The sequence below is a fragment of the Mugil cephalus genome, chromosome 12 (assembly GCF_022458985.1).
Source record: "Mugil cephalus isolate CIBA_MC_2020 chromosome 12, CIBA_Mcephalus_1.1, whole genome shotgun sequence".
In the NCBI taxonomy this organism is placed as follows: domain Eukaryota; kingdom Metazoa; phylum Chordata; class Actinopteri; order Mugiliformes; family Mugilidae; genus Mugil; species Mugil cephalus.
The window spans coordinates 24,393,525-24,415,310 of NC_061781.1; the positions used below are offsets into that span (position 1 = coordinate 24,393,525).

Sequence of the window (21,786 nt, forward strand, 5' to 3'; positions counted from 1 at the left end):
TCTTTTTTTCTCATTAGCAGAGATCAGAGTACAAAAAAAAATAATAATTCAGGAAGCAGCTTCTCAGTTTAACTTCTTTAAGCTCAAGGTTAACTTTATTTAAAAACACCACTTGAAGGAAACTAATTTAGTTTGTAAAAGCTCCCCGACATTTAGGCTGAAATTAAAATAAGTTTCCATTTGATGCGACAGAAATTAAGTACAACAATAGCAAATCTGTTTTAATCACGGGAAGCCTCCTCATTGGATGGTGCCACACTTTGTTACCTCATAAAAATGTTTGCATGTCAGGTTTTAGCAACACATTGTTAACCTAATAGCATAACGTTTAGCAGCACATTGGTATTTTTATTGACATTGCAACAGTAAGTGAAAAATGACTGATGCAATTATGATATTAGGCTGGTCTCGGTACAGAGAATGGAAATGATTAAAATGATGAACGTAGCTGCTGACGCTAATTAAAAGTAATTCCATGGGAAACTTGATGACAAGCATGAAATAAAACTGGTTTGTTGTCGGGTTTGTTGCATTCTACTTATAAGATACATGATGATGACTGGCATTCATATGGAAAATACAACATCTGTGTGGCTGTAATAAAAACCACAAGCTAAGCATTAACAAAATAATGATCCCACCACTTCCCCTCAGTGGACACGGAGACCTTAGGTCAGTCTGCTCTGATGTTTAAGTGGGTGCTTTCACGTTTGTGTTGAGGAGAAAAGAAACTTAAATCATTTTTCTGGTGCACGTTCTTACAACAGCTGCAGCAACAGTTTAAGAAGCGGCTGATTACGCTGAGGTGGTGCAAATGCTCTTTGTTTTTTAGGTGCTATATTAATGAAATTAACTGAAACTTTCAGCCAAGTTTTTGACTCGCAAATTTTGTGAGTAAAGTCAACCTGTAAAAGTATGTGATATCATCTGCAAAAGTAAATTCACTTTACTTACAGAACTGATGTTGTACCAAGACTAGTCTTGTTTGATCCATGAGATAAAATGATGCAAAAAGTTGCCGTACGTGTTTTAAGTAGATGGAGCACTGTGTTTTTATCAGTGCATGGCCGTCTAACCGCTAAAACCGCTTGCTAACGGTGTTAGCTAACGGCTAACTAGTGTTAGTCGGTGTTAACCACCTTTTAACTCAGTAAGCTAACATTACGTAGATGAAAAAACACACATCTCACTTTAAATTAGTCACAAATTAAATTTGTATCAAGTATTTTAAAACAATTTGCCAACGTAAAACAACTTGCCAACATAAAAAGTATTCTTGCTATTGTTAATTCCAAATAACATCAAGAGTCTCCAGTTATATTTTACTTATTCATTTCTACAACACTATGAAATCTGAAAGACTCCAGTAATTTACCAACTATGTCACTAACATTAACTTCATTCTTACCTTAAAGTCCAGTCTCCCACTTTTTCCATTTTTCTTCATTTGTGGAGCTGGTTAGTTGGTGGATTTACCCAGAATTCATCACATCGGGCCGAAGTCGGAGTAAATACAACACGTGCCACTTACATACAGCTTGTTAATGAAAAAAATCTAAATGACTTGTATTTTTAACAAATGTAGACAAATAAAAACATAATACATTCATGTAAAGAAACAAACTTTTTATTGTTATTATCACAGACTTAATTACGTTAAAATTGCATATTCTGAGAGGAACCTGGATATTTCAAACTTTTCAGAGCTTCTGTGTCCCAAGCATTATATACAGCTGAGGTTTGTGGCCTTGGAAATATCTTTGTGTGTTAATCTTTTGCGGAACAGTGATATCAGATGTGTTGGGGTGTGCACAAGTTGGCAGTACTTTGGGAGAAATAGGAACCATGTGAGGCTGAAAGGCTTCAAGTGTTGCTGCTCCGCGATGGAACCAGTTACCTCTCAAAGCATGTGCCAATGTGACTGATATTGTTTTTGTTTTTTTAGGCACAATATCCAAAAGAAATAGAGTTTAGTTCTGTCGGAATTGATTTGTTCGATGGACCGATGTCGCACGAGCCGAGTCTGTTGCGAAATACATGACAAGTGCATTAGAATCAGAATCAGAAACAACTTTATCGCCAAGTATGTTTGTATGTACAAGGAATTTGCCTTGGTGTCCGTTGCATAACAAAATATAAATGAAATTAAATCATAAACACACACACAGAGTTGGTGAGGATTTATAAGCGTTGCTAATCTTACAGTACCGATCAGCCACAACATTATGACCACTGACAGGAGAAAGAAATAACTTGTGATAATTTAATGTTCTGATGGGAAACTTTTGGGCCTGGCACTCTTTCGTGTGGATTTTACTTAGACATGTAGCCCCCACCTAGACCAGACCAGACACCCCCACCCCTCAGCAATGACACTCCTTGATGGCAGCAGTAGGATGCAGACAAGATGCACACTTTAGGAACAACTGAAAACATAATGTGAAGCACAACTGTTCTGGAGACCTAAACATTATTAGGAAGGTGGTCATAATGTTATGCCTGATCGGTGTCTGAGCTCTTCTTCCAGATTCATATGTAACAGATTTTTCCAGATGTATCAGGCTGTTACACTTTGCTACACAGGGCAGGGCTGGAAAAACATTCAGCACAACTGGAACATCTGGATGTAGTAAACACCTCTGATTTTTATATATATGTCTAAACCAAACAAAGAAGTGTATACATGTCCACATCCTAGCTGGTCTTTTATCAACAGCATTTCTGTCCTCCAAACACACGCCACAGTCACTTGTCATTTCAGCAGAAACTACACTAAGCTCCTTGTGTGGCTGCTCACTTTCATTTTCTGTTTCTCTGGGCTCAGTTTCACCTTCGAATCTATTAAGCGAATTGTTTTTGTGAGACGTGCGGATTTGTCTGGTGGTTGTTTCGACTGTCGTTGCTGCCGTTGTGGGGGTTTATTTATTTATTTAATGAACATTTGCTGAGTAGATTTTTTTGTGCGTGCGTGCGTGCGTGTGTGTGTGTTAAGCCAAGAATAATTGAATGCATGGATTTAACAAAGAGGACAGAGCGGAGCTGTTACACGGAGGCACGGACAGAAACATAGCAACCAAATTCCACTGGACCTGAGCGCACATATTAAGATGATGACGGGATATTATTTCACTGGTGATGTGATGCTGATTTGACTCCACCTCTGGCAACAGCTGCACCTCTCCTCCCAGTTCAAACCACACGTGGGAACGTTTAGACTCGTCAGAAAGAGCTGAAAGGGAACAAATAAAAAGGGGGAAATCTGAAAGGGAAATCTTAAAGGGTCATTTCACCATGAATCAGAGGTTTCCACTCTTATCTTATTTTGCAGTGGTATGAGACAAAAATGCTCAAAGCACAAGTACCTCCAACTTGTTCTTTTGAGAATAGATGTAAGACTCGTTCAGGGTTAAAATTAGGCTGATTAACATTTGGATTTGACAAGGATTAAAAAAAAAAAACTTTATAGAGGTTTCTTAAAGACATTTATTTTTATGTCTCGTCCAAGTATGATTCCCCAGAAAGAAAGGAAAAAAAAGAACAGACGATTAAAAGGGCGGACATTGTAAATCTCTATGCGGCTGGGTTAGTCTGAAAAGGATTTTCAACAAACATAGCATCCCTTGTGGACTTTAAGCACAGAAAGACACTGAGGCAGAAATCCAGACAGGCAAAACCAAAGCAATGCAGTTTATGTGGTGAAGAACACACAGGTTGGAACACATGGGGAACCAGGAACGCTTGGCTGAATAAAAGAAGAGAGGGGTCACTCCAGGTCAGGACGGGACTGAAGGACTCCATTAAGGACAACAGCATGAGGAGACAAAAAGTTTGAAAGAAGAATTAGAAAACTTCGGAGACACCTGTTAGTAGCCACTTACAAGCAGAAGTTCAAGATTCAAGATCACTTTATTGATCCCTGCAGGAAAATTATTTTGTCCAAGAGTCACGAGATAAGAAAGAACATATATGAACACGACATAGGAATAAGAATGAAAATAAAAAATAAAATAATAAAATAAGAATGATTGAGCCTCAGTGTAAAGTTAGCTAAAATGTCTCAGTGTAAAGTGTCTCAGTGTAAAGTTAGCTAGAGTGTCTTGTGTGCAGATGTGCGACAGTTCAGATTTTTTTTTTCGACTGTGATGAAAGTCTCTGATGACATAATAAAAATAGTGAAACACAGTGAGCAAAGCAGTACACATGCTGAGAACATACAGCTCATGTTCTACATACTGTGACCTGCAGATATGTATAGCCTGTATAAGAACTGGCTGTAACTCAGCACCATCACTAGCATTTAATAGTACTACATTGTGTGTTGTTAGACTTTATTATTAATAAAGTTTAATAACTTTATTAAATTGTTCATGTGCAGCCTCCTTCTCTCTGTCACCACAGGACGTGTGGTGAATGGATCATTCCTCTGTTAGCGAATGTCTTTTCAGATGCATTGCAGTAGTACTCTCGTTGTATTTTAGGAAGGACTGGCATGTCATGGTAGTATAGGCTTCATCTTTGTTGTAGTATTTCACAAACTTGATGAACTGCTTCTTACTTGTAAAAACAATCCACTGGGTTCCTCGTCTGTCTTAGATTAGTTGACGTGATGCTTAAAGCATCATGTCACAGCTGTAAAGTCAGAAAACCGACTGGTCGACTAGTCTGTACAGCCGAGAGATCGTATAAAGATGGAACTGCTCCTCATTACTGAAGCCAAAGCAAATAGAGCTCCCACTGGTGGCTGGCTGTAGTATAGGCTCTAAGCTCCTCCTCCTCCATGTAAGTGGGCGGGACTTGCACTATGTTAGGTAGTTAATATAATGTTGATGCATGCATTTTTTGATTGAGTTTGGCTTTATTTCGTTGTTTGACGCTATAGGAACAGGGTGTGACATAATGGCGACCACTGGTTACCATGCCAACCATTCTGTCCTGTTGTAAGTGGCTGATAAGTGGCGTCTGGTTTAAGATTATGATTAGAACTAGTTCACATGTACATGTCTGGGTGTGTCCTGACTGATGAGCTTTGAACTTGTGCGTAATCGCAGCCAGATGTTTCCCATCGAGCTTCAGATTCAGATTCAGATCACGCATCATCGGTTCTGGTTTAAAAAGGAAAAACCTTTTAAAAAGAAATCACAATTAAAAGCATAAATGCTGCTTTTTTTCGCCTGTCAGAGCCTCTCTTTTCATTTCTTAGCTGTGGTTATATTTTATTCTTTTTGCTCCTCTGTGTATTTCTTCCTGTGTTTTCGTCTTTGGCAGACTCAGCAGAGTTCGCAGCCAGAGAAATGAACCTGGCTCGACTCGTTTTGGCTGCGGGAGCAGAGCTGAGAGCGAAGCCAGCCTTCTGTGATGGTGATGAATGTGCGGCACGGAGAATGTGGAATTTACCTGTCGAGGTTATCGCAGACGGCCCTTTAATGAGTTTTCCTTAGACCCGAAGCGCTGAACATTAGTGGAGTACACCGATCAGCCACAACATTAAGACCACTGACAGCAGAAGTAAATAACATCGACCACCTTGTTAGAATTCAGTGTTCTGCTGGGAAACGTTTGGACCTGGCATTCATTAGTGTGAACGTTACTTAGACATGTAGCACCCATCTAGACCAGACCAGATACCAACCACCCAATAGCAATGACACAGACGCACACACAAAAACAGCTTAGGAACCACTCAAAAAAAAAAAAACATGAAGAACAGCACAAGGTTTTGACCTGGCCTCCAAATTCACTAGATCCCAAAGACACCTGCAAACAGCTGTAAACTGGATTACATATGATGTCTCATTCATTCAAATAAAAGCTGCTCAGAGGCGTATGACTGTGAACAAATCTCTGAATTAGACTGTAACAATGCACATCTCACAGGATTGGAGTGACAAACATAACAGAAAGGTAATGCTAGATGAAAATTCCATATGTCTGGCCTCAAAATTCACCAGATCCCAAAATGATTTAGTATCTGTTAGATGACCCACGGAGGACCACAAACCCACCCACTAACAACATTGTGTTGCCAGACACCCTTCAGAAGGCCGGCGTCCATTCTAATGATGAGTCACAACTGTCGTGGAAGCTCATGCTGGACATAATGTTATGGCTGACCTGTGTATATAAGGCTGCAGATCTCTAAATAAAAGCATATGTGCTCTTTTTTCCATTTTATCAAATGAAATGCTGGGCAGGAAGTGTTTCCCAGCTCTTTAGCCTGCAGCATTCAGCGTATCCTAATGCTCTGTGAATGCTAGATTAGAAACCATTTATTTATGCAGCTATGATTTTTTTTTTTTTTTAAACAAAAGCATACACTCTCATATTAAACGGATTATTACAGCGTGTGTGAATTTAACATATGTAAAGCGTTTATTTGGAGAGAAGGCCTCATCGCTTTCCTTTGTGGAGACACAAACGTCAGCGCGGCCGGGACTGATGAAGACGCTCAGACTGAGTCCACACCCAGATCATCCTCTGAGGACCATAAATATCTGCTCAGTTCAAGGCCGGGGGCTGTTGAGATCTTTCAGGCTGGAGCTAAATATGACAGTGTGGCGTTTGGATGTTCCCCCTGTGTCTTTGTGGGTTTTTAGTAGTTCTAAAGGACTGGTGCGTAATGTGTGTCTCAGATGTTCCACCATGAAATGCCTTCAAGAAACTCTACAAGTCCATTTGCCTTGGTTCAGAAGTTTTGTGGATATACTCATGACCTGGATGACTGAGAACCATCACAGACACATTTCAAGTCACATGTAGATTTAGTTGTTGTTTCAAAACACAGATATGATTCAGATTCAGGGACATGATGCAAATGTCATCCAGAAAAAGAAGAAGAAACTGGAGGACACTGAGTAGTGATGTTCAATACCGCTCATTTCCTTCTGATCCATTACCGAGTAAAATTCAGGCTGGTTTTGTTGATACCGATCCGATACCGATACTTTGTGTAAAAAAGTAGCGTATATCAAATCATTTGTGTATTTATTTTAAACTCTGAAGTATATTGAGGTAGTGGCCTTATTTACTATATAGCCGAGTTAATACAACAACAGAAAAACCAAACAGAGACACAATCATACAAAATAATAAGACAATTCAATTAATCGTTTTACTATTAAGAACTACTATAAAATGAAACCTTTCATCTTAATTGTGACTCTGTTCTCTCCTCTTCTGTCCTCCTCATCATAAACGCCTCATATTCTGTGCTGTGGTTTAACCTGAGGTGTTTCAAAGGTTTGTTGTGTTGATACAACTAAATAGTTCAGTTATTTTCCACTGTGTTCCTACATCACCTCTAATGACTGAAGCATCACAAGTATTGATATTTTGATTTGAGAATCATTGTTAGTATCTGTATTTCAGTATAGATCTGAACGTCACTAATTGTCAGGGAAACGTACCACATCTAAAATAAATCTACATCGGGCATCGTTCCACCAAATGTCCATTATGCTTTTATTTTGGTGTCTTCTCTGTAACTGTCTGGAAGTGTGGACCACCTTTCTACCTTTCTACGTGTCTGCTTGTGAGTGTTTCAGGCAAAGACTTATTGTTTGCTGACTGTTTAGAGCCGCAGCATCAGAAGCTTTCACACTAAATCAGTGGTGGGTTTTATCAATCCTCCATACACAGCAGCAAAAGACAGATTTATTTCTATTAAATTACTGTAAGAGACATTTGTCCTCTCCTCGTGTGACAGCTTCCCTCGCCTGTAATCTGAATCACTTTGTTCTCGCCGGTGCCTGTGGCGGCGTGGGCTTGACGTTTTGTTCCTCCCGCTCCCTTGTTAATGCAGCGTTGGAGATAGGGACGCATGCGACGGCGCGCCGCCCTCCTCCAGCCCGCCCGCTCTATTTTCACCCAGACAGCTGAAGCATTGCTCCTGTCGCCTCAGTCCTCTCACTGTTTATCTTACCCCTTCTTCTTCACTTTCTCTTTGTCCTAGAGAACAGACACTTTCTCCTTCCCACGCTTTCTTCCTCACCGGGTATTTTTCTTGCACCATCCCCATTAGCGCCCTCGAGATCATATTTTCTTGTCCTTTCCCTGCAGATCCAATCCCCATTTGTTTCTGCTGTTATCTGTGTTTTCTTCCGGATAGTGATATTCTCTCTTTTTGCTTTTTTTCCCCCTGTTGTTGATGGATCAGACCACAGTTTTTCAGACTGTTATTGTTGTTGACTGCATGCATGCACGGTGTGCAGCTCCCAAAAAAATCTTCATTACACCGGAAGCAACAACAAAAACAAAGACATTACATATAGTGCAGTCTAACATGCACAACTTCAGTACCTCATAAATCCAAGAAAATATGTACATCCAAAGAATATCTCAGTAGATAAATATCTATCTATAAAATTGGATTTGAGTATTTTTAGGGACCTAAGTCCTGAAAACTTCAGAAGTTACTGAATTTTGTCATTTCTTGTTAAACTTGAATGTTTTAAATGCTCTAGTTGTACTAAACGCACGATTTGAGGACATGATTTGTATGTAATATTAACGACTGCTTGGATACTAATTGTCCTACTTTGTAATATTAATAATTACTGATCATTAATGTGTATGAAGCTCTAGTTTTTAAAGAAACACGCTCCGTCACGTCTTTGCCTCTTCCCTGTTAGCACCTACTCTGTTTGCCTCGCGTATATGTGTTTGTGTATTAAAATGACAAACAATGCTATGAAGCCAGAAGGGAAGTTAGAAGCTGAGATGAGATGTTGTGCGGTGAAGTGGAGTACTCAAGAGGTTTCTGCTTTCACAGAGAAGACTGATCGTCTGCTTCTAACATCTGTCTCCGCTGGAAGTCGCCCCAGTTGTTCTTAAAGTAAACCATCAATGACTTTAAGTGCTGACCTTTTAAGTTTGCTTATAACCAAAAATATAAATTTCATGCTGACACCTGAGGAAAAGTCAGAGGATTTATCCGAACATCTGTTATGACAAGGAGGCCCATCCAACAGTATTTGCATTTCCATCATTCGTGTGTTTTAATTGATCGCCAAAACTCTCTGCGAGAGAAGAAGAAAATGTCGGTTCTTCAGGACAAAGAGAAAATACAGCACTAAGAACTTAAACCTTGTGTTTTTCTAAGTTACATCTCCGGTCCTGCCCTTAATTGGTTCATCTCAAACAGACAGTTCAGTGTTTTCACTGGTAGCGCCTCGTCCACACCTGCAAATATTACATGTGGAGTTCCTCAGGGTTCAATTTTAGGTCCACTTCTCTTCAGTCTATACATACTCCTGCTAATTCTCAAAGTCAGACTGACATCTCCAGAGTAAAAAACTCTTTGAAGACATCAAAGACTGGTTGGCTCAGAACTTCCTTAAGCTAAATGAGGACAAGACGAAAGTCCACACCCACAACGCTGCTGTTACCGTCTCCAACTAGTCCAAAACGCTGCCAGCTGGTTATTAACAAGGTCAAAGAAGTGAGACCACATCACTGCCATTCTTGCATCATTACACTGGCTCCCCGTTTATTTTAGGATACACTTAAAAATTCTTCTGATCGCTTATAAATCCCTCCATGGTCTCACCCCTTCATATATCTCTGAGCTTCTCACCCCTTACACCACCACCAGAACCCTCGGACCGTGGTATGTTGGCTGGTGGGGGACCGGGCCAGAAGCTATTAGGAGCTCTGACTCTGTTGAGGCTTTTAAGAAGCACCTTAAGATCCACCTTTATTTTATCTGTTTTTATTTTATTATATATGACACACTTTGCTGCAAATGCTCTTTGCTTCTAAGGTGCTACAAAAATGAAATAACTTACCCGTTGTCATTCTGTCCTGCAGACACTTTGTGCATCCAGAGATTCGACCCCGGGCTGGGCCTCATCGCGCCCTTAAACCCCATGATGACGGGCATCAGCCTGGTCCCTCCTCCACCTCTTCCTCCCGACATGCCCGTCATCAAGGAGATCATTCATTGCAAGAGCTGCACTCTTTTCCCTCAGAACCCAAGTAAGACCCCGAACCGAACCCGCTCTGTGTTACACTCTCTTACACTCGTGCACTTCGTACTTTGTAAGGATGACGTTTGGCGAAAGTTAACAAGATGCAGTGGAGAATGAGACAGAGATGTAAGGTGGAGTGTTAAAATTATTAAAATCAGAAATGTATTAATATAAAAAGTGATTATCCTTTCCTATGAAAGTAGTTTGAAGCAGCCATAACAAACAAAGTGACCTAAATTCAACTAAGTGTGTAATGTAAAGATATTTACGTCCCGACGAAGGCTGCTATAGTTGCACATGATGACAGTATCTTCATGCTTCAGACTTGCCCCCTCCATCAACACGGGAGCGACCCCCTGGCTGTAAGACGGTTTTCGTCGGAGGTCTTCCAGAGAACGCCACAGAGGAGATCATCAGGGAGGTGTTCGACCAGTGCGGAGAGATCATCGCCATCCGCAAGAGCAAGAAGAACTTCTGCCACATCCGCTTTAGCGAGGAGTTCATGGTGGACAAGGCTCTTTACCTGTCAGGTGAGCATGTCGTGACCAGAACTGGATTCAGCGCCGCCTCCTGGACTGAGCCGAAACTGAGCTTTCCCTCTCCTGCAGGGTATCGGATGCGAATCGGATCCAGCACAGATAAGAAGGACTCGGGGAGGGTCCACGTGGACTTTGCCCAGGCCAGAGACGACCTGTATGAGTGGGAGTGTAAACAGAGGTTGCTGGCCAGAGAGGAAAGACACCGGCGAAAGATCCACGAGGACCGGCTGCGTCCGCCGTCTCCTCCACCCATCGTCCACTACTCTGAACATGAGGCGACAGTGTTAGCTGACAGACTGAAAGGTGAGCAGATTATTTAACCCTTTTGAACGGACCGAGAGTCTAATTAATGAAAGGACTGATTGGACCGAGCTGAGCCAAATGTGTTTGAGTCTGGATCAGTTTGTCTGCAGGTGATATATCACATAATGTAAGACATTTAAAGAGTCTTAAGTCTCCAGATCCGATACTAGATCAGATCTCGTAGTTCCGGTGTTTGTTACTTTCATTGTATTGTCTCATGCAGTTGTTTTTAAGTTTCTATGCTCATCGTTCGCACAGGTGAATGAAATGATTTGAACTACATCTCACCTTTCACCAACAAAGACGTCACAGTTGATGTAGGGAGGTTAATTGGTAGACGGGATGTGCAGGAAATGGATTAAGGGATGAGAGTGGCGGGATACGTAGATGGATGCAGAGGAACCCAGGGGGCGACATCTCAGGAAGCAGAAAGGGTTAAGACAGATCGACCCAATTCCAATCGGACCCCTCACGGACATAGAAGCGCATTCAGTGAGTGTGTGAGAGCTGTTAAAACTTGATTTTAAGGTAAAGGTTACAAAAGGTGAAGAGTTAAGTGTTTCATATCAATAGAAAATGCTTTCCATGAGTTTGCATGTATGTGTGCTGTATAATCTCGGGTTTAGATCTCCTGCTGTGATATTTAATAGCAGGTGCAAATTAATATTTCAGGAAGCTGCACAATTATCGATATTCGTCGTGAACTGAAGGTGGACTGATGCAAACAACTCTGTATGTGTTCAGCCGTGTGTGAGGCGCTGGGCCGACACGGGAGGTCTGTGCTGTACAGTTACATGAGACGATTTGACCAGTTTGGTGCTGTGATTATTTTTTTCAAACAGCTGCTTTCTTGCTTCAACAACTGAATTCTGTGAATTCTGGTTGGTGCTGTGTCAGGTATTTTTCCTGCTGGGCGTGCAGCGCTTGCAGTTTTTTATTATTTTTCCAACCTGTTTTGGACCAGAGAAAGAATGTCTTTGGTAAAAAAAAAAAAGAATCATGAGAATGAATAATTCAGGTGACGTTTCAAAGATATCGGGAATGTGCTCTAGGGGAGTCTTTTGTAATGAGCCCACATTCATCGTTCTTTCATTCATCTGCTGTGTAACTGGTTTGGCTTTAATGTTTGCCTGTCACCTGCTTTCTCTGCACGTGATGAGATGTGATGGAAGAAGACGAAGTGTGGGAGTGAATTGGCAGAGGACAAGATGAGTAGTGGTGAGGGATGTTGCTGTGGAGGAGAGTGAAGGTCACTCCTCCTCCTCCTCCTCCTCCTCCTCCTCCTCCTCCTCCTCCTCCTCCATTTTTCCTCTGCTCTGTTGTGGCTGAATATTTTCTCCCATGACTGGATATGTTGCACATTTACTGCTAGCACATTTGCGGCTGTGTTTGTAAAAGCACAAAGACGACTGGAATCAATTTAGTGCAATTTAATCTGTACACGTCTCAACACTGTCATTATCATTTCCTGTTTTCTCAGTTGTTGTCCTTTCTGTGGATTATGTGAAAAAACACGTGCGCTATTTTTCTGCCGAATACATCCTGGACAGTCACTAGGTACTGGTTTGACACTGGTATCAGGTTAAACCTACTCATCCCACGATACGATACCATACGATACCATGCGATCGATGCGATACAATACCATACGATCGATCAATTGATCGATACGATATGTGGAGAAAATCAAAGATGAAACAGCGGAAGTAGATTAACATCAATTAAAGTGAAATAACCAAGGAGCTCATAAATGAATAGAATCAATTTACAGTAATAATAGATGTAGAATAAATTAATAATAACTTTAAATTTTCTCTGTTGCTCTATTTCTAACCTCGGGCTCTGTACAGTTTCCCCATCCATCTTCTAATACCTAACATAAACAAGCATGTTTTCTCTCTGAATAACCTTTTTCTATTCATTCTTCACCTCAAACATCAGGGGAAATAAATTTCCATTATTCCCTCCGTCGTCCCCGTTCAGCAGCGCCTCATTGTGCTCGCTGTAATGTGACTGTAATCTGCTGCTGTGTATGAATGGGGCTTTATCAGAGCCGAGGAAAGTGTCTTCTTACAGGTTGTGTTGCACTGGGTATTGAGCTCATTAAATGCTCTCTAATTCACTCTGTTCTGCCGTCGTCTTGGGCTCTGAGGCATCGTTCAATTATTATTCAAATGGTGAGAAAAAGCACTCGACGGAGGCCCACGGAGACCGTGCACCTTTTATGACCGAATGCAGCTCGTGGTTTTGCTCGAAAATCAAAAATGCTTTTTGTGCTCAATGGCTGTGGCATGATTCCATAGAGCCGTGAACAGCGAGCGCCCCTAGAGAAGGATTTCAGTCCTCGCTGTTGTTTGTCTAGGCTGAGTGAATGTTAAAGGTCCCATGAAACGGCTTTTACATCGTTACATGTTCAGTCAACGTCTGGTGTGATGTTGCATGAAGCAGGGTGCTGAGTAGGGAGCATATTTTAAGGTTCAAAAGGAATGAAGCTAAATTATTAGACATTTGAATGCGTCTGGAATGGTTTTCAATGACAGCAGCGGCGTCAGGATGTGATGGTTCAAGGAGGACGTACTGTTAAAGATATTCTGAATATTCCTGCAAATTCTCAAATGAGGAAACACTGAAAATGCAGGACACTGACTCGGCATGATATCTACTAAGATTTTTGCCCAAAGCACTTTCTTATGAAACGTTATCAAAGCTCTGCCGCAAACATTTCCTGACAAGGGTCAATGTATAATTGAGGGACGTTTGACGTCCATGGGATATATCCTGGATACATATTTATTAAGTAAAAAAAAAAAATAAAACGCTTTTTATGTTCATTATGATCATGTCTTTACATATAACGAAAATACTACTTCTAATTAGCTGAACAATAATAAAATGGGCTTATCCAGAATTTGTTCTGGTTACATTCTTTTTGTTAAGTTGAGGTAAACATGATTTTTATATGGAAAATAACAAATAATATCCCTTTAGCTGAGTTGCAAACACATTCCACCTCTGAAGGAAGTGATTTAAATCCAGATCACATGACCTGCTCTAAGGTTTGTTCTTCCTCCTCTTTCTTAATTAGAATTTTAATATAAAATAGTGTGTGAGTCAAGTGTGAATTTATCACATGTCAACAGTTACTGCAACATTTTTATAAACAACTTCCAATTTACTCAATGGTATATATATAATATTTAGAAGAATCTTTATCTAAAAATGTCATGTGGTGATTGGTTATAGGCGGCCATGTTGATTTTAGGCCTGAAAATAACTATAATACCTGTCAACTATGTTAAACTCAAAACGTCCCACAATTATATGTTGACCCACGAGGATCCAGGAGAATGTGAGTGGCTCCAGTTTTACCAAGAGTCTTGACTCAGCTCTGAAGTGTAGAACAGCCTCAAAGATGGAGGACGGTGTTGGTGGAGGACGGTGTTGATGGAGGATGGAGTAGACTGTGGTTCTCTGTTGCCACCTCATGAGTCCTCCTTCAGACACAGCAGTCTGCAGCTGGATGCAAACACCAGAACCAAAAGAATCAACATATTTCTCACCATATCATCTTCAAGTAAAACAGTAATGAATGTCAGTGTTGCTGAAAAACAAGCGTAAACAGAGATAGATTGTGGTGAGAAACACAGAGAGTGGATGAGTCAGTAGGTTTTGCAGGAAGACAGATGGTCAGAGACCCAGAGCCTCCTGTGTCTCTGACTGTTACACAGAACTGTAATTTAACACTTAAATGTTCATTGAATCAGAGGAAGGTCAAGGTTCAACAGTGTCATACATAGAGCTGTTTCTCAGTAGGAGTTAATCCGGTCTCTTATCTCACACATTCCTGCACATCTACACTCATCTACAACAGAATACAAAGGAAATATGAGATCATGTAGATTATTGGCAAACTTCTTTTATGCAAGTGGACGACAAAGTTGATGTTTTTCATGAGAAATTCTGGAGGAATTCAAGACAGTAATAAAAGACAGAGAAATATGGATCTTGTGACTCCACTGTGTAATCACATAATCCCACTTGTTTTTCTGTAGTGTGTGTCCTGTCCAAATTTTATTTGTGTCTGTGTGTCTTGGCCAGATCACTGGAGAAAAACACACACACACACACACACACACACACACACACACATAGTTGTCTTGATTTAGTAAATATGAGTCCTTATTGGTTTGTTTTGTAGATGAGTTTTTAACAATGATTTAAAAGGACGAGTGTAAAAGGTAAAAAAGACAAAGGAAAAGGTACAAATCAGAGTTGTATCTGCTCGTTGGGAGGAATCAGTGCTAACCACAGCCGCTGTGCTGCACCATACAAAGGTCTAGTATCCAAATGAAGTTCAGTAAAAAAAAAAAAGACAACTAGAAAAAAAGACAATTAGCCCCTTTTTTTAAAACAAAACGAAAAAAAAAAGAAAAAAGTCACAACGTCAAAAACGAAACCTAAAGAAATTTAACTCACACACTTTGACCTGAGTAAAAACAGTAGGTTAATGAACAAATCTCACAGATACGCTTTTTAGAGTGTAGTCATCTTTATCTTGAGTCAACCTTTAGTCATAGTTGGTTTTTAGTTCATTATTTTCACAGATGAAGTCTTTTGTAAGTCTGCTGTTCGTCTTTTTGTTCATGAGAAGTGGGTCACTTCCGAGGAAAATTAACGGGACTTTAAGTTTGTTAGTCTTGAAGGATATTTAGCATTATAATTCGGGGGTGGCATTATGGTTAAAAAATGAAGAGTTTCCTGTAGAGAACACGTCATGTGGTGCCAGAGAAAATGCAAAATAGTCTGGAACCTCCTGTTTTCCAACGGATGAAATCAAGGGGTGCAGACCACAGAGTAGACCGACAATCAGTGGGAGCTACCAAGTGCACATTACAATCATTAGGTTGTTCAGGAAACCCTCTCATATAAGATGAAAGTCTGTGGTTGGTCTGACGCAGGCCAGAAGTAAAGTTAATGAACGAAACCTCAGAGATTTAACCTACGAACCATGGTAGGTAGGTAGGTAGAGTAGGTTCTCCTCCGTCTGGTTTGTCTCAACCTTCCCGACCTTGTCCCCACAGATGACCACAAGTTCAGCGACGCCACGGCGGTGCTGTTCACCTGGATCGACCGGGGCGAGGTCAACCGTCGCACCGCCAATCACTTCTACTCCATGATCCAGTCGGCCAACAGCCACGTCCGCCGGCTCATGAGCGAGAAAGCTCAGCACGAGGAGGAGATGGAGCGAGCCAAGGAGGCCTTCAAGAACGCCCTGATGGCCATCCTCACACAGTGTAAGGACACTCTGATGTTTTCACTTCCAGGCAGGCGAGAAACCTGGGAAATCTAACACTAGAATAAGTGGGAAGAATTATTCAGGTAAGTCTTCACTGAACAAGGAGCTCGTTCCATATTTCACCGCGTTTCATCATTTTGAAGCGAAAACACTGAATAATTTAGCGGATTTGAAAATATCTATTGTAACTTTTAAAAGATTAATTCATAACCAAGTGAATAAAATAGCCTCAGAAGTGACAAACTGTAACAACAACAGGCAACAGTTAAGGAAGAAAAAGAAGTTTTGCTTTTATTTCTTCAGAGGAAAACGAGATAAAATGATCAGTGTAGCCACATTTACTTAAAAAAGTAATCTGATTACTGATTACACCGCTAAAAAGTAATTTACTTATTTCACTGATTAGAGTAACAGTTACTTTATTAGTTACATTCACTTTATTGGAAGTGCATTTTTAACAAATCTAAAATGCATTTTAAAATATTACATATTGCATTTTTATTAGTATGAACTTAAAAGCTATATCCTGAAAAAAAGACGTATTTATAAAAAAGGCAAAATCTTTGGTTGATTAGACTTCAACAAACGTTGCTCTGGATTAGGGTTATGCATTAGTAAGTAACGCGTTCACTGAAAATGATATTACGACATGAGTCAAAATCGAAGAGGTTTTTATTCTAATTTCAGCTAAATATAGCAGGTGTGGTACATAGTGAGATGAGAGGACCATGGAGCTACATGAAGACACAGGACACGAGGGGCTGAGCATAAAGTGCATGTAAACAGAGCCAACGGTACGAAGTCGACCCGATGACGCAGAGCAAACATCGCTTCCCAAACCATCACGTACATAAAACATCTGGCCCAGTGTCAAGCTCGCCTCACATCCGCTGACACCTCGGCTGTGGCGTCCGCTTGCAAACCTCAATCAGGGCGACTTATTTTAAGCCTTTTACTGTTTCCTCAGGAAGCCACTTTTCAGCCAACTTCAACCCCAGCTCCTCCTTTTATTCTGTTCCTTAATCAGTCTATAGTGCATCACTCTGAGCATCACAGCGTCTTTACTTCAGCTCTGCCAGAACAGAACCACACTGTCAAAAAAAACTAAACAAATAAATGAGGTTTCTGTGACATAAATGGCCCTGATTGAAATTAATTAAGTGCCTTATCCACCGTTTATTTAAAGCAAAAAATGCCACTGGTGAGTTGATTAAACTAAAGCTGGTCATGTATTAAAACTGCAACTGATTAGTTAATTTAAGCTAAAATAGGCCACTCTTTATGATATTTAAATGTCTATAAAATGCACAAAATACATTTTCTGAAGGCTTTATCTGCTGTTGACAAGTCTAATTGAGTCACACAGAAGCCATATGCAGAGCTCACCTCTAATGCGTCACCATTTGTCAAGTAATCTGGGCCAATGAGAGGAGGATTTAATCCCGAGAAGGTTTTTTCAAACACTGACAGCTGGCACTGAAAAAAAAGGGGCTCAGAGATGAGGATTTTATATATTTCTTGGATTTTATGCACCAATACGGCACATTTATTTAAAATATACCATTCCTTTTAGTTGAAAGGTGATTAATAAAAATCAGGAGCGTTATCTGCATTGAGTGTGTTTGAACCCGTGGTCGCTCCACGCTGCTGCAGGGAGTGGTGCGATGCAGACCGAGCAGCCGTCTCCACCTCCACCACTTTAAAGCCCGCCTCGACGCAAGTCATTTACTCTGCGAGGATCTCGGGCCCAGTCTCCATGACAACCCTCTCCCATCCGTCTCACCATCAGCTCCATTATCTTCAGCTCACTGTGCGGCGGCGATTAGGTCAGTCGCGCTGAGGTTTCAGAGTCGGCAGCATGACAGCGCTCTGACCTTTTCCACCGAAAATGCCAAAACACAGTGAATGAGGTTCCGCAGCCAGATGACAGTAATGGATGTTATCTAATGCTGGTCTGCACCAGCCCTGGTTAACCATCAGTCACTCGCTTTGCAAAAATCTTTGCATTTAAAGCTGCGTTTGGAGATTTTTAACCACTAGAGGGCAGTGAAGTCACAGAAGCACAGCACTGGTCAAAACCTTTAATTGCACATGAAACATTTTATATCCTCTAAACATCAGACTAGATATTAACAAAAAAATACAAATGTAGTGCTTATAAATGATGATACGACTGTATTATACATATTAAATAGTATTAAGTAGATCTGATTCACTCACTGGTAACTGTTATGATAAATATTAACTCTGTGTATGCAAATGCACGTCACACGATCTAAAAGATGCAGCAACGAGCATCTAAGTGATGAAACAAATCAGTGCAGATTTAGTGGGAGCAGTTCATTGGAAATATAAAGCATGATAACACAAAAACAAGGTGGGTGAGCCGAGGCGCTGAAGGGTAAGTATAATACTGCTGCAGTCTATTTTTCTGTCTCTGTCAGAGAAAGTCCTGAGCACTGTGAGCACACAGATGTTGATTGAATGGCTTAATGTTTATGCAGGTTTGGAAAGAAATTTAAATACAAATGTTTTGAGAGACAGTGAATCAACTTTTAAAAGGCGGCATTTTCCCACAGAATGGAGAGACTTTATTAACTGCGCTGTTGAAAGTTATATGATTATCCACATTCAAAGCAACTACTGCGTACACATTAATCACACTGCAATTAGAATTAACCTTAAACATGTAATACGACACATTGTGCATGATGCAATGTGCACAGTGTCTGAGAGTCACCCTCCGTTCTTGGGAAATGTTGCCTTTGTCAGTCCTGAAGGAAGTGAAGCTGCAGGTGATGAGATGTAAGTACAGAGCACTGGCCAGGAGAGAGACCTGCTCATCACACGACTCCGGCCTCGCGGCCTCGCGGCCTCGCGGGAGGATTCCCGTTTATTTCAGCCCTAAATGTGTCTGCATGGGTCGCGCTAACTTTGCACGAAATGAGGAGCAAGGGAGAGAAGCTGCAATTAGATTTTATTTGCATCTGCAAAGCTTGAATGATACAGACTTTAGTGGTGGTACTTTTTTTAATATTTCCTTTCTGAGTTGATGCAACACCATCAGTTTAATGATGCATAGTCAGATGCTCCAACAAGTCTTAGACCAGTAAATATGGTCGCCCATATTAAATGAAATGACTCCGTTCTGACTTGATAATATGCAGGTGATTCAATCGTCCGTCTTTCAGTCAGAATCAGAGACGTTTGAAATCATCCATGTAGAAATCATGTTTGCAAACATTCGGGGGAAAAAAAAACCCCGACCCACTCAGAGCCTTGAGGAATGATGATGAAAAGCCTTTTAATATTTAATCACGGCAACTCGAGACTGGAGATTTCATTCTGGCTTGTGTTGTATTCCTTCTCCCTACGGACCGCATTAATTCAGTGAGTGTAATTCAAATATATATACATATGTATACGTGTATTTATGAAGCAAAGAAACACAACATACTTTTCCTTTCTTTGAAGCTCTGGTTTCTGTGCAGAGCTACAGGAGCTGTACACCTTTATTTCACAGATTCTCTGCAGCGTGCGAAGTTTGTGCGACACATGAAGCCACTTTCAGACATTCAGTGGGTTTATGTAAACCATCAGTAATAATATCATTGTTTTCTTACTTATAATATATGTTATTTGCATTGTTTATCTTCAGTCATATCTCAATCATTTTGGAGGTTTCACTCCACTTTTCTGTTAATATTTAACCTCCTGAGACCCGGCGTCCTCATACGGGGAAATTAAGTTTTAGGTTTGTTGCAGCTGATAATGAGTCCTGATAAGGAGACACTTTCGTCTCCCATGCACTGGTAGCGAAGGGTCAGTACAACTGTTTATTTATGCTTATTCACTTTTCTAGTTTGATATGACATGAAAACTTAAATTTACAAATACTCGTTTTAGAACGTTGGGATTTCATCGATTCCAATTCTGCTTTGTCATTAAAACAAACAGCTTTATAGTTTGGTTCACACTGGTGACTTAAATTATAATTAATTATTGTATGCAGTGAAATAATCCACATGTGAAAGATGATGCCTATTGTTTAATACTTTTTTAGGTCCTACTAATCCCCGATATCTAAAGATCTTTATCTTGCTTGGGTCTCAGGAGGTTAAAGGTTGTTAAGAGATTTATTCTGCAGGAGTTCATTAATCTAATGGAACCAGATTTAGGCTATTTATATAAGTGTGCGTTTCTCTCTGGCTGGAGTGAATGCATTTTAAACTGCACTGTTGCTGAAGTGGATTTATTCCAACCAGCGAGAAACGATCAGACCAAGAGTTTCAGGTGGTTATTGGGAACTAATATTTACTTGTAGAACAAAGAAAATCAACAACGGTTTACACCGCCCACCTCAATCTGCAATTTCCATCTGATGGTTAAAATATTAAAATATTACATTCAACCATCACTTTTTATTCATTTTTTTTTTGTCCTGCACACCATCGAGCAACATAAATCTAAAGTGTCAGATCTAAATCAGTGTCAAAAGAATCGGATCCAAGATTTTTAATCAGGTTTGACCTGAGCAACCTGAGCCCCACCAGCCTGAGGTCAGTGCATGTCCACGGTCTCTCCTCTGTCTGCTGTACGAGCCTCAGTCAGTGCTACCACGCTACATAAATGGCTTGTTTTGTCTTGACCCCCCCTCCTCCTCCTCCTTCCTCCTCCTTCCTCCTCCTCCCTCCTCCTCTTCCTCCTCCCTGTTCACCCCAAAGTCGAGCAGATCACCGCCGTTTTCACCGCCGCCACCAGGCAAAAGGCATGGGACCATTTCTCAAAAGCACAGCGCAAGAACATAGACATTTGGCGCAAGCAGTGTGAGGTTGGTAAACCTTCTTCTGTTCTCTCCTCCCACCCGGGCCCACTGCTTTCTTCTCTGCAGACCCCTCTGAGCTCTCAGGAGAGACGGAGCTGACAGGCAGCCGTGTAGGATTTGTTGTACTCAGTGCCCTTGTAGTTGTTTTGCTGGATGCTTCACCCTCGCAGACAGTCAGTCAGTCCGTCAGTCAGTCAGACAGACAGACAGACAGACGGCAGCATCTGATCGTCTGAGCCTCCCCTTCTCCCTGCACATCGGATATAAAGCAAAGATCTGACGCCTCCTCGAAAGTGTGAGGCGCTGCTATGGCAACAGTGATTTCCAGGGTTAAGTCTCTAATCAATTATTCATCCAGAGTCAAAATCTAGATAGCAAGTACGAGCACGAGAACTCGTACGGGTGTAATTTGAGGATCTTGAGGACGCTCAACGGCATCCTGAGAGGAGACAACAAAAGTGTGCAGAAATAATAAAAAAAAACTAATCAAACAAAGATATGAGGTGCAATCCAACATTGTGTTTTGTTATTTCAAATTAAAAAGCAAAACAAAGAGAGGTGGGTTACACCGCCCCCTACAGGCTGAGAGCTGCACCTGCAGGAGCAGTGAAGCTTTGGATATAAGATCTACAAAAACACAGAAAGGATGCAATGCTTCACTTTATATATTTATGTATTTATGTATATAGAATGTATATATACATTTACTTTAAAGCAAAACTGGCCCAAAATACAAGGTAATAATAATAATAATAATAATAATAATAAATTAGTCTGTATTAGTTTGATTCTATTTGTCTGAGCAGCATCAGTGTTGATGTTAAATTTGGTATTAATATATTAAATTCAGTAATTACT

General features: G+C 40.7%; 1 protein-coding gene across 2 annotated transcripts in view; it reads left to right on the top strand.

The window, feature by feature from the left end:
* enox1 (ecto-NOX disulfide-thiol exchanger 1) overlaps positions 1-21,786 on the top strand; it is a 105,479-nt gene that overhangs the window by 65,392 nt on the left and 18,301 nt on the right. For both annotated transcript variants that reach the window (XM_047601642.1, XM_047601641.1), the window contains exons 5-9: positions 9,805-9,972; positions 10,289-10,495; positions 10,574-10,807; positions 15,889-16,101; positions 20,828-20,934. In XM_047601642.1, coding sequence (XP_047457598.1) covers positions 9,805-9,972; positions 10,289-10,495; positions 10,574-10,807; positions 15,889-16,101; positions 20,828-20,934 — 929 coding nt within the window. The remainder of the gene's footprint in view (positions 1-9,804; positions 9,973-10,288; positions 10,496-10,573; positions 10,808-15,888; positions 16,102-20,827; positions 20,935-21,786) is intronic.